This window comes from Rhinatrema bivittatum, chromosome 1 (genome assembly GCF_901001135.1).
Source record: "Rhinatrema bivittatum chromosome 1, aRhiBiv1.1, whole genome shotgun sequence".
In the NCBI taxonomy this organism is placed as follows: Eukaryota; Metazoa; Chordata; class Amphibia; order Gymnophiona; family Rhinatrematidae; genus Rhinatrema; species Rhinatrema bivittatum.
In genome coordinates, this window is record NC_042615.1 from 115,969,486 (window position 1) to 115,983,357 (window position 13,872).

The 13,872-nt window shown below is 49.2% G+C and overlaps 1 protein-coding gene across 2 annotated transcripts in view; it reads right to left on the reverse strand.

Moving 5' to 3' along the window:
• The window catches only part of CFAP97 (cilia and flagella associated protein 97), a 238,557-nt gene that overhangs the window by 18,952 nt on the left and 205,733 nt on the right, over positions 1–13,872 (reverse strand). For both annotated transcript variants that reach the window (XM_029586592.1, XM_029586528.1), the window contains one exon: positions 12,462–12,618. In XM_029586592.1, the coding sequence (XP_029442452.1) occupies positions 12,462–12,618 (157 nt within the window). The remainder of the gene's footprint in view (positions 1–12,461; positions 12,619–13,872) is intronic.

Sequence of the window (13,872 nt, forward strand, 5' to 3'; positions counted from 1 at the left end):
TTAATTAACAACACACATAGAGAAAATACTATCTTTACAAAATTCAATATAAATGTTTATTCAAACCAAATATGCATTAACACCTATCTAGACAATTAAAATCTAACTACCTCATACATCTCTCACACATACTGCATTCATACCAATTAAAAACAGATAGAAAAATATCAATATTTGTAAACATTATTACTCCAATTGTTTTTACACGCAATTTCTGTAACACTTTATTTTATATGTATCTTTCTTGCTTCTTGCGCCTTCTTGCGTTAGGGATGACATCTCAAGTTGGTGGTGAAAGGCATATCTCTCTTGTAAGTTGGTGGTGCCTATGCATAATGGAGGCTAAGCCCCTGCTCTAGCATGAAGTGATGAAATACTGACGCAATCAATAATGGGGTAACTGAAATCTCCCATTATTTCTGTGTTGTCAAATTTATTTGCTTTTACAGTTTCAGCTAGCATTTCACAGAGTTTCTTCATCTTGGCCAGGTGGATGGTAGTATACATCAACTGCTATACTCTCACTTGTCACACTTGGAATTTCTATCTATAAAGATTCCACAGTGCATTTTGTTTCCTGAAGGATTTTTATCATGCTGAATTCTATGCCATCCTTTACAAATAATGCTTTCTCTCCATCAATTTGATCTGCTCTTTCACAATGATATAATGTATAACCTGATACCACAGCATTCCATTGGCTATCCTCTTAGTGTTCTTCTTAATAAATCCTGATGTGGAATTCGACAAGGATATATATTCTTGGGGAACAATTTAGAGAGATATTTAGAAATGGTAGTGTTGCGGTCCCGGTCGCTAGGCTAGCGACTGGGTCCTTACCTCTCCGCCGCCTTCCCCGGGTTCGCCACGATCCGCCGCTCCTGGGGCCTGTAGGGCCGCATGGCAGCGTCTCCCTCCACGTGGAGACGCCGCCGAAGGCCGACTCTGACTCCTCCCACTGCCAGGGAACGCGCGCGCTAGGAGGGGGCTCTTAAAGGTCCAGCACCCGGAAGTGCTGAACCGCCCCGTTCCTGACGTCAGACGCCGGCTGGCTATTTAAACCAGCGTCTGACTTCCTTGCTTTGCCTTTGCAACGTGGTCGCTCCTTGAGTGGTTAGTTGCCTTGATTCCAGCTCTGGTTCCTGCCTTTTCCAGCCGTGCCGTGCTTCCAGCTCCGGTTCCCGCTTGTTCCAGCCGTGCCTTGCTTCCAGCTCCGGTTCCTGCTTGTTCCAGCTGTGCCTTGCTTCCAGCTCCGGTACCCGCTTGATCCTGCCGTGCCTTGGTTCCAGCTCTGGTTCTTGCTTGTACTGTACGTACCCTGACTCCAGCTCCGTCTTCACGATTCTCCTTGTCTTCAGCCAGCCACGATCCTCGGACTTCTTCACGATTCTCCTTGTCTTCAGCCAGCCACGATCCTCGGACTTCTTCACGATTCTCCTTGTCTTCAGCCAGCCACGATCCTCGGACTTCCTCACGATTCTCCTTGTCTTCAGCCAGCCACGACCCTCGGACTTCCTCACGATTCTCCTTGTCTTCAGCCAGCCACACACCTCGGACTTCTTCTCAATTCTCCTAAGTCCCAGCGACCCGGACCCCTACGGGCTCCTCCTGAGGGGGTCTCGGGTTTCCAAGGTGAAGACGTCATCAGTCCGCTCCAACTGAGCTCCGCCTCCCGGCTTATTAACACCTGTGGACGTTGTCCATCTCAGCCGGCCCAAGGGTCCACTATTGACTCTCTTCACAGCATAACAGTTTGCAAAGGCCATGGACTCGGCGGACTCCTCTCCTATGCAGGCCATCCCTGGCATGGCCCAAAGAATCCAGCAGCAACAGCAATGCCTGGAGGTCTTGGCTGCTACGGTGGATCGTCTAGCCAGCCGCTTGGACACCAATCCTCCACCGGTGGCACAACTCCCGCCTCCACCAGCACCTCAAAACCCCGTGCAGACTCAGCTTCCTGCACCTACTCATTACTCCGGGGATGCCAGGTCGTGCAGGGCGTTTTTGAATCAATGCTTCATCCGCTTCACCTTGTTACCGGGGCAGTTCCCGTCTGATGCCGTTAAAGTAGCCTATATTTTGTCTTTGCTCGATGGGAAGGCCATGCTGTGGGCCTCACCCATGTGGGAGAAGCAAGACGCCATGCTGCACAATTTGCAGGATTTTGTGACTCACTTCAAACAGACTTTTGATGAGCCAGCTCGTGCAACTACCGCAACCACTGAAATCCTACAGCTTCGTCAAGGGTCCCGCTCTTTGGCGGAGTACGCTATTGAATTCCGTACTCTGGCGATGGAACTCGGCTGGCAGGATGACTGTTTACGGGGTATTTTCCTGGAAGGCCTCGCAGGTCGTATCAAAGACGAGTTGATGGCTCGCGATCTTCCCCTCACCCTGAATGGGGTGATAGACTTGGCAGGGAGAATTGACCGGCGTTTGCAGCAACGAGCTAAGGAGGGTCGAGTTCTTCGTCGGCCTGTTTCGCTGGCGCCCTCCTTCTCCAGGTCTCTGACTGTACCTCACAAGACACCATCAGCTACCAGCAGTTCCTCGGAGGAACCTATGCAGCTTGGACGGGCGCCTCTAACCGAGGAGGAGAAGAGGCGACGCCGCACCCAGGGTCTGTGCTTATATTGCGGTACTAAGGGTCATTTCCTGGGTCAATGTCCTGCGAGACCGGGAAATGCCCTAGTCTAGGGAGAAATGAGGAGATTCCCCTAGGCTGTGTTAATGCTACTCCTCAATGTACAGTTCCTATAACGTTGGAGTACCCTGGTGGCTCTTTTCAGACTCTAGCTTTTATTGATTCCGGAGCCGGAGGGAACTTTATCTGGAAAGAATTGGTCCACCAACTGGGACTACCTACTAAGTGCCAGATACCCCCGTTACGGGTTACCTCCATCCGGGGAACCCCTCTTCCGGGATACATTTCTGAAACCACGACGCCTCTCACTTTACGAACGGGCGTGCTTCACACTGAGACAATATCTTTTTTGCTACTTGAGAAATCGGTGTACCCTGTGGTCCTGGGACTTCCTTGGTTGCAACAACATGCTCCTGTGATCCATTGGGACTCCCTCCAAATTGCGCAATGGAGTCCTTACTGTTTCCAGAACTGCCTGGATCCTTTTCCAAGACCGGAGATATTACTCTCCCACTCAGCCCTGGAACTTCCTCTGCCTTACCAGGAATACTCTGACATGTTCTCTAAGCAAAAGGCTGAACTTCTTCCATGCCACCGGCCCTTTGACTGTGCAATTGATTTACTACCAGGCTCCACTCCACCGCGGGGTAGGGTATACCCTCTTTCACTGCCAGAAACCCGTGCAATGTCAGATTACATTACGGAAAATCTTGCCAAGGGCTTCATTCGTCCCTCGCACTCCCCTGCAGGAGCAGGGTTCTTTTTTGTGTCCAAAAAAGATGGCTCCCTCCGGCCATGCATAGACTATCGAGGTCTGAATTCCATCACTAAGAAAGATCGCTATCCCTTGCCTCTGATCCCAGAATTGCTCGATAGACTTCAGGGGGGCCAAGATCTTTACAAAGCTGGACTTACGTGGGGCATACAACCTGGTTCGTATTCGTCCGGGAGACGAGTGGAAGACAGCCTTCAACACTCGTGACGAACATTACGAATACTTGGTAATGCCTTTCGGCTTATGTAATGCCCCTGCTGTCTTCCAGAATCTAATGAATGAGGTACTCCGGGACATGCTTCATTCTTTCGTCATAGTATACCTTGATGATGTCTTGATCTATTCCCAAGATCTCTCTTCTCATCGCCAACACGTCAAACGGGTCTTACAGGCTCTAAGAGACAAACATCTATACGCTAAATTTGAAAAATGCCAGTTTGAGTGTGAGTCGCTCCCGTTCTTGGGATACATCGTTTCCTCGTCCGGTTTCCAGATGGATCCAGAAAAGGTGGCAGCCATTGTCAATTGGCCCCGCCCGTCTGGCCTGAAGGCTCTACAGCGATTCCTTGGATTCGCCAACTTTTACAGGCATTTTATACCACATTACTCCCAGAAGGTAGCTCCTCTCACTGCGCTTACTCGCAAAGGGGTTAACACTCACGACTGGTCCACTACCACCTCTGATGCCTTTGAAAACTTAAAACAAGCATTCCTAGCAGCTTCCTGCCTATGGCATCCAGATCCACAACGACCCTTCATCTTGGAAGTCGATGCCTCGAATCTGGCTGTTGGCGCGGTGCTCAGTCAACATGATACTTCCGGCAAATTGATGCCATGTTCTTACTTTTCCAAAAAGTTTTCACCCGCCGAATGTAACTACGGCACCGGAGACAAAGAACTCTTAGCCATCAAGTTAGCCTTCGAGGAGTGGAGGCAATGGCTGGAGGGGGCTAATCATCCGGTGACAGTGTACACTGACCACAAAAATTTACTGTACTTAGCCCAAGCTCAATGACTAAACTTGCGGCAAGCAAGATGGTCACTCTTCTTCAGTCGTTTCAATTTCATCCTCAAGTTTCGACCGGCAGAGAAGAATGTGCGAGCCGATGCCCTATCTCGTACCTTTCAGCCGGAAGAAGAGGACTACTCTCCACAAACCATCCTGGACCCTGCCTGTGTTCAACTAAATACCACTTCCATTGGTTCCTCAAGTAAGACTGCGGTTCCTAAAAGGCTTCGGAGGAAAGTCTTGTCTTGGGGACACGACTCGTTGACCGGGGGGCACGCTGGTAGACTACGAACATTGGATCTTATAAATCGTTTCTATTGGTGGCCTGGCCTTCGACGTGACGTTTCCCTTTACGTTAACTCTTGTCCCACTTGCGCCCTGCAGAAACCGCTAAATGGTCCTCCGAGAGGTTTACTACAACCGTTATCTGTACCCACGGAACCCTGGACACATATCGCCACAGATTTCTTGGTGGAACTTCCGCCTTCGCAAGGCAAGACTGTGGTATGGGTCACGGTGGACCGCTTCTCTAAAATGGCCCACTTTGTGCCTCTGCCCAAATTACCTTCCGCCACTGAATTGGCTTCTCTATTCACACACCATGTATTTTGTATTCATGGTCTGCCTCAGGACATTGTGTCAGACAGAGGTCCTCAGTTCACAGCCAGGTATTGGAAAGCCTTATGCAAAAAATTTAAGATCCAGCTGAGTTTCTCTTCCGCTTTCCACCCACAAAGTAATGGGCAAACGGAGCGCATGAATCGTTCGTTAAAGTTGTTCCTACGAGCATTCATTAACCACAAACAAGATAATTGGGTGGAGCTTTTGCCTTGGGCAGAATTCGCATATAATAATCAAATACATACGGCGACAGGGAAATCGCCTTTTCAAATTGTGTATGGTAAACAACTCAAACCACCATTACCGCTACCAGTACCAACCTCCTCACCTGCTGCTCAGTTTTCTGCAGACCAACTGAGTAAACTTTGGTCCTCTACTCAACACCGACTTCAGAAAGTCGCACGCACTGCTAAGCGCTACTACGATCGACACCGAAAACCTGCATTCGCTTTCCTCCCAGGCGATCGAGTATGGCTTAGTACAAAGAACATTCATTTGAGGCAACCATCCAAGAAACTCTCACCCAAGTTCTGTGGTCCCTTCCGCGTAGCTGAGAGGGTAGGTCTGGTCTCTTATCGTCTACGACTCCCAACCACTCTACGCATTCATGATGTTTTTCACGTCTCTCTTTTAAAGCCAGTAATTCTTTCCAGATTTCACCCCAAGCCACTCGATGACGGTTCCACCACTACAGATGAGGATCCTACATTTCAAGTACGAGAGGTCCTGGATGCTCGATTCGCCAACAGACGTTGGGAATATTTGCTGGCTTGGGAAGGTTGTGGAGACGAGGACAATACGTGGGAGCCTGCCCGCAACATCTTGGACAAGACTCTTCTGCAGCAATATCATCTGGACCATCCTGACCGGCCAAGTCCTCTGAAGAGGGGGCGTAAAGGAGGGGGTACTGTTGCGGTCCCGGTCGCTATGCGGTCCTGTAGGGCCGCATGGCAGCGTCTCCCTCCACGTGGAGACGCCGCCGAAAGCCGACTCTGACTCCTCCCACTGCCAGGGAACGCGCGCGCGCGAGGAGGGGGCTCTTAAAGGTCCAGCACCCGGAAGTGCTGAACCGCCCCGTTCCTGACGTCAGACGCCGGCTGGCTATTTAAACCAGCGTCTGACTTCCTTGCTTTGCCTTTGCAACGTGGTCGCTCCTTGAGTGGTTAGTTGCCTTGATTCCAGCTCTGGTTCCTGCCTGTTCCAGCCGTGCCGTGCTTCCAGCTCCGGTTCCCGCTTGTTCTAGCCGTGCCTTGCTTCCAGCTCCGGTACCCGCTTGATCCTGCCGTGCCTTGGTTCCAGCTCTGGTTCCTGCTTGTACTGTACGTACCCTGACTCCAGCTCCGTCTTCACGATTCTCCTTGTCTTCAGCCAGCCACGACCCTCGGACTTCCTCACGATTCTCCTTGTCTTCAGCCAGCCACACACCTCGGACTTCTTCTTGATTCTCCTAAGTCCCAGCGACCCGGACCCCTACGGGCTCCTCCTGGGGGGGTCTCGGGTTTCCAGGATGAAGACGTCATCAGTCCGCTCCAACTGAGCTCCGCCTCCCGGCTTATTAACACCTGTGGACGTTGTCCATCTCAGCCGGCCCAAGGGTCCACTATTGACTCTCTTCACAGCATAACAGGTAGCCTGTAGCCCTCTTGGATTATAAGAAGGACTCAAGAATATGTTATTTGAGGCTACCTGTCCACAAAGTTAGTGTTCCTCCAAAGTAATTTCCTCTTGGCCTGAGACTGGGATATTGACAAAGATCCTTGAAAGGAGTAAAAAAAACCCAAAAACTTTACTTTGATTGTGAAGTCAAATTTCTTCCCTTTTAGCCATGTGCCCAAGATCTGAGAATGTCGAAGGCAAAATCATGACTGAGGAGAGTAATGTCTTTTGTGATGGAAAAAAAAACAAACCTGCCTTTTTCCAGGAGGATAATTGGAACCTCTTGGTAGTTGGGAGAATGTCTGAGGGTGCAATCAAAGGAAGGTATGTCCTTCAGTTCCTCATAAGATTGTCCCTAGGAACACATCCCAAAAGAGGAGCATATTTTACTATTCTCCAATGCCTTCATATTTCTCCTTCCCTGCCCAGTGTGACCTCGTAAGATCAATCATGAGAGACTCACTACAGATTTATAGAGCTGGATTCAGATATAGATGACCCCCTGGGTCTATCATCTGACCCAGTGCCTCTTCAGACTAGGAGCACTTCCCCTCCAGATGACCTTCTACTTCCAGATCTTGTCAAGCTGTTGTCAAGCTGTTTGTGTTTACATCTCTAAATAAACCCTTGCAACCTTATCTGGTGTCCGAGTGCTGCAGGGGCTGCCTGGTTCTGACAATAACCCAAACATGCATTAGTTTTCTGATTTGGGTGCTCAGGATGAAAAAATAGTGGACCATGAATGCCACAATCAGAACTGGGTATTTTGATACTCAAAATGAGTATTTATACACCTAATCTGCATATCACTGTGCCAGATTATGAATAATTAGCATACTGTAGCTAAAACAAGGGCTACTGTACCACGTACCTTTAATTCTCTCTTCTCCTGCCAAATATTCTGTAAACCCAGACTTCTAATTTCCTGGCCACTCAAGAAATGAAGGGCATGTGACTTCCAATAGCATTCATTCTGTGCCATTAATGTGCCAGCTGGGGTTGTCACTGTAATAGCAGCTGCCTTTTTGTACCCCATAATTAGCGCAGTTGCTTACCTGTAACAGGTGTTCTCCTAGGACAGCATGATGTTAGTCCTTACAGATGGGTGACATCATCAGATGGAGCCCAGCGCGGAAATCTTTTGTCAAAGTTTCTAGAAGCTTTGACTGGCACACCGAGCATACTAATATCTACTCATCCATGCGAGGTTCCCTTTCAGACTCGTAACATAGAGAAAAAAATACGAGTGAAAAAATAAAACAACAAAATGCATGAGAACCCAACTCCGTGGGGCGGCAGGCGGGTTTCCTGAGGACTAACATCCTGCTGTCCTAGGAGAACACCTGTTACAGGTAAGCAACTGTGCTTTCTCCTAGGGCAAGCAGGATGATAGTCCTCACAGATGGGTGAATACCTAGCTCCAGGCTGCTCCCAGCAACAACCAAGACCAACAGTTACCGAACAAGGTGCCAACGGGCATAACAACTGCAGTGCTGTTGGTCAATAGGGGGACAGCCTGGTTCCAATCAAGGGCCCTAGGTAGGAAGAGTTGGGCTTAAACCTGGAAGAGTTTGCGTAGGACAGACTGGTGAAGGCACTGTCTTGTTGATCATCTTTGTCCAAGCAGTAGTGGGCAGTGTGCAGGCTAATCCATGTTGCTGCCTGGCAAATGGCGACAGGAACCGCCCGCAGGTGGGCTACTGACATTGCCATGACCCTCACAGAGTAAGCTTTGATTCTGCCTCCAAGTTGAAGGCTCGTTTGTACATAGCAGAAGGCAATGCAGTCCGCCAGCCAGTTAGAGTCTGTTTGCCCACCACAACTCCCAGCCAGTTGTTATCGAAAGAAACAAAGAGCTGAGTGGATTGCCTGTAAACTGATGTGCGTTTCACATAGAAGGTCAAAGCCCTCTTGCAATCCAACGTATGAAGAACCTATTCCTCTGGATGGGAATGAGGCCTCGGAAAGAAGATGGGAAAAACAATGGACTGATTGATGTGAAAATCACTCACAACCTTAGGCAGGGACTTGTGAAGCATATGCAGGACCACATGATCATGAAAGAACTTTGTATATAACAGATATGTAACCAAGGCCTGAAGCTCACTAACTCTATGAGCTGAAGTGATCGCCACTAAAAATATAACTTTCCAGGTGAGGAACTTCGGATTGCAGAAGCGCAAGGGCTCAAAGGGAGTACGCATGAGCCGTGACAGCACAATGTTGAGGTCCCAGGATACAACAGGAGGCCAAAGAGGGGGCCTTTAGTTAAAGCAGACACCTCATAAAGTGGCCTACTATAGGCCGCACCAATATGGATGTGTCAGCGGCACCCCAATGGTACACAGTAACCGCACTTGGATGAACCCTGTCTGAGGTGGTTTTCAGTCCAGACTTGGAAAGGTGCCACAAATAGTCCAAGAACCTGGGAAGGGGGCATGTGAATGGACCTAAGCCATGCCCCACACACCAGGCGGAGAACCTCTTCCATTTCAACTGTAAGACTTCCTGGTGGAAGGCTTTCTAGAAGCCACCAGCACCTGGGAGACGTTTTCCGAGAGGTCCTGGGCTGAAGGACTAGGCGCTCAACGTTCAAGCTGTCAAGGCTAGCGCCCAAAGGTTTGGATGGTGCAGGGCACCCTGGTTCTAAGTTATCAGATTGGGCACAGTCCCCAGTCTGATGGGATCCTTGATCAACAGATCCCGAAGGAGAGGGATCCAGACCTGCCTGGGCCAGTAGGGCGCCATGAGGATCATGGTCCCTTGGTTCTGTTGAAGTCTCAGGAGAGTTTTCAATAGGAGCAGGAGAGGAGGGTATGCTTACAGGAGACCCTTCCCCCAATGAAGGGGGTGAAGGTGTCAGAGGCTGGACGATCCTCCCATGTGAACAGAGAGCAAAAATTGCTCAACTTGCAATTGTACAGGGGGGCAAAGAGGTCCACATCAGGGGTTCCCCACTGGTGGAAAATCCAGGCTGTCACCTCTGGATTCAGGGACCACTTGTGCGGCTGAAAAGAGCGGCTTAGGCAGTCTGCCAGCACATTCAGAGACCTGGGTAGGCACACCGCTCGCAACATTCCCTGCGACAGGGTCGAGGACCAGATCTGTACCACCTCATGACAGAGGAGGAACAACCTCATGTATCCTTGCTTGTTGATATGCCACATCACGACTTGATTGTCCGTCCGAAGCAGGATTGTCTTGTGGGACAACCAGTCTCAGATGCCCAGAGAGCATAACGAATCACCCGAAGGTACAAGACGTTTATCTGGCAAAGAGTTTCCTGAGCAATCCAGTGACCTTGCATGTGGAGGCTGTCCACATGGGCTCCCCAGCCCTGAGAGGATTCGGTGGTAAGCACTACCTGAGGCGGGGTAGCCTGGAAGGGAATCCCCTGCTCTAAATTGGAGAGATTCTCCCACCAGGCCAGAAAGATATTCAGAGGTTGTGTGATGGAGACATGGCCTCAAGGTCCTGGGATGCCTGCTGCCATTGCAACCGCAACATCCATTGTGTGCAGTGCATGCAAAGTTGGGCTAATGGGATAAGATGCCCAGCAAGTGAAGCAGAAGGCGTGCACTCACATTCCGACTGCTGTGCACTAAAGCCTGTGTAAATCCCTGGCCCTGGGCTCCAAGGGTCTCGAAAGCACCAAGGGCATAGACGGTCCCACTGGTAACAGAGGCCCTGGGGGCCGGGGGAGGCTGGAAGGCCCGGGCAAATGCTTGGGAACAAAGGCTTTGGGGCCACGGCGCATGATACTTCTTCCTCCTCGGAGGACCCAATGACAGGGATTGCTCCCGAGGGGGGCATCAGTGGCTGCTGGGGAACAGAGGGTCCCTTGGGCACCGGCTGCATCTGGAGGGCACAGAGGAGGATGTCCAAACACTCAAGCAGGGGCCCCTAGTTAGACAGCGGAGGCTCCGGCAGCAGTATGGGGACCAGTGGCGGGGGCGGCTCAACACTCCTGAAAGTCCAATGAGGACAGGACTAAGGGAGGGGGACAAGGCGTCACTGGTGCCTCCTTGGGTCTCCAAGGGGGCATGGTGCCCTGCACCGATATTGGTGGGGAATGGCTGGGACTCCAGGATTTATCAGAGGATGGGGCCTCCATACCACGGGGTCTCTTCGGTGGTGGAATGGCAGCCACTAGCACCACACCGGAACCAGAGCCGTGAGCCGATGGCGACCAGTATCGATGCTTGCAGGATCTCCCACAGTGCTCGGCCTGTTCTTTCCCAGGCGCCGAGGAGGTGGAGGATCCCGATGTCCTGGAAATCGGTGAGACCATGGGGGGACCAATCACTGTCCCCTTGGTCTTTAGAAGATGTTGCAGAGGGTGTGGCGAGGGGGTGCGTATCGAGCAGTTCCCTCTGACCCCTGGTTATCGATGACTCCGATGCAGGTGTAGATGGAGCAGATTTTTTGGAACCAAAACGTTTCTCTATTTTATCGAGCTGAGCACGACAGTCCTTGCGGGTCATCTGATCACATAGCTGACACCCTTGGATGTTGTGGAATTCCCCCAGGCAGAGGATGCAAACCTTATGCGGATTTGTGATGAACATGGTCCGCGGGCACTGGGGGCACAGACGGAAGCCAGAAGACGCCATGAAAAATAGCAAGCACGCAGTCCATGACCGGGGCCACCAAGAATAAACCGCGAAAGAGGGAGGAAACATTTTATCTACCACAGCGAGGAGATATATCGACCGGTGAAGGGAGACCGGTAATGGAAGGGGAGAAAAATTTGCTAATTTACAGCACAAAATAGGCAGATGAAGCATAGCTTCAAAAGACCATGAGGCAACTGCACTGCGGAAAAAGAGACAGTGAAGGGGGACCTCGAATGGATACGCAGATAGCGGCATGTTTCTAGAATGTTTGACAAAAGTTTCCCATGCTGGGCTCCATCTGATGAAGTCCCCCATCTGTGAGGACTATCATCCTGCTTGTCCTAGGAAAAGAATACATTAATTCTGTTATGTGCTAACTCCCTCTTCCCCCTTCCCCTCCCCAGCTCCCTGTACAATTATAGAGAAGATTCAAACATGAGTTTCTTGCATTGCGACACTATCGTATGAGTACTTAGATAGCTGATCTGTCTTTAAAAAAAATTCTGTGCCACAGTTTTGAAAATTTTGAGGCACATCAATATAACTTTCCATACAAATGTACAATGTTTAATATTCACAAAACATCACTTTTTCTAGAGAATCTTAATATTTACCTTTCAAAAATGTAATAAAATGTTTCACATATTGCATTATTTATTTTCATTATTTCCATTTGCCATTGTGTTCTCTTTTCCATTTGCTTTATTTTTTAATACATGTTGTTTCCCTGTTTGCATCTTTCCTATTAACCCACATTAAAGCTTCTTTCTCCTTGCTTTATCTCCTTTTCCTCTCTTTTCCCAAGTCTGTTCTTTCCTCTCCTCTCTGCTCCTGCTTTACCATTTTAATCTCTTCGGTCTTTCTGATTTCTTGAACAGTGCCAGCATCACCCTGTGTTCTCTTAGTTCACTGCCAGAACACGAAGCTACTACCAATAGCAAACCTCTCAGAGGCAGCAAATAGGTTTGCAAGCAGCAGTGAGATGAATGCCATAATTCCCTGGCAAGTGGCAAATTTTGTGACAGGTGCCCCAGTACTGTGGGAAGCTGGGAATTCTGGCTACAACTATGCTAATAAATTATCCAGTCCTTGTTAGTTGTGAACATCAGCATCAATGACAATAAAAGATTGAAAACTTGCCTGACGTCAGACTGAGTCTGCTTAGAGCAGACTTTCCAGGTCTCGGTGACAATACTGTGGTACACAGATAGCTGGACTGACGATGATAATCCATCAGCTGTTCCGAGCGTGTTATGCCAGTTGTTGGCTTCACAGCTTCCAATCTCTTCAGTAAAGCCTTCAAACAGATAGATTGTTATTTAACAATACAAGAATGAAATAAAACCAAACAAAAACGTCCCTCCTTTAAACAACACCCCAAAATATTGTTACCATAGCTTTCCTTCCTTGTTCCCCCATTTTCAACCAGGAGAAGTATTTTGGATATCTTTTCTCAATTATTTTTGTTTTACTTTTTAAAGAAGATTTATTTAAATAGACAGTTAAAGTTTTGGGCTGCCATGCTCTTATTTCTGTTCTGCCTAATACATTTGCAATCTTTCTCTTTCCTGCTGTTTAGGCAATAAGAACTCCCACACCATACTGCAGAAGTACAGCTTCAAAATGAAAAACCTAGAGAAGTACAGCAGCAGACAGTTATAATGAATCTACAGGACATACTCTTAAAAATGTTTTCCTGTGAAAAAAATGAGCAAAAAATGGGTCTATGCAGCCAGAGGGCTAAAATACAGAAAAAGCGAAGTTGCTTACTTGTAACAGGTGTTCTCCTAGGACAGCAGGATGTTAGTCCTCACATGTGGGTGACATCATCCGATGCAACCCGGCACGGAAAACCTTTGTCAAAGTTTCTAGAAGCTTTGACTAGCACATTGAGCATGCCCAGCATGCCACTATCTGCGTGTCCACGCGAGGTCCCTCCTTCAGTCTCATAACATAGAAAAATATGAGCAAAAAAATAAAACAAACTGGAAAGAGAACCCAACTCCTTGGGGTGGCGGGTGGGATTCCTGAGGACTAACATCTTGCTGTCCTAGGAGAACACCTGTTACAGGTAAGCAACTGTGCTTTCTCCTAGGACAAGCAGGATGGTAGACCTCACATATGGGTGAATACCAAGCTCCAGGCTGTCTCCATGAACAAGTGAGACCAACAGGTGCCGAACAAAGTGCCAAAGGGAGCAACAATAACTGCGGTTTTGTTGGTCAGCGGGAGACTGCCTGGCTCCCACCAGGGTCACAAGGCAGAAAGAGTTAGGTTCAGGTCTGGAAAAGATTGCACAGGATGGACTGACCTGACACCCATTCTTGTCCAAGCAGTAGTGAGCCACAAATGTGTGAAGAGACCTCCACGTTGCGGCCTGGAAAATTTTGACGATGGGGACTGCTTGCAAATGAGCCACTGACGTCGCCATGGCCCACACAGAGTGAGCTTTAACTCTGCTGGCCAGCAGAAGGTCTGCTTGCGAATAGCAGAAGGTGATGCAATCTGCCAGCCAGTTGGATAAAGTCTGCTTACCCACTGCCTTTCCCAG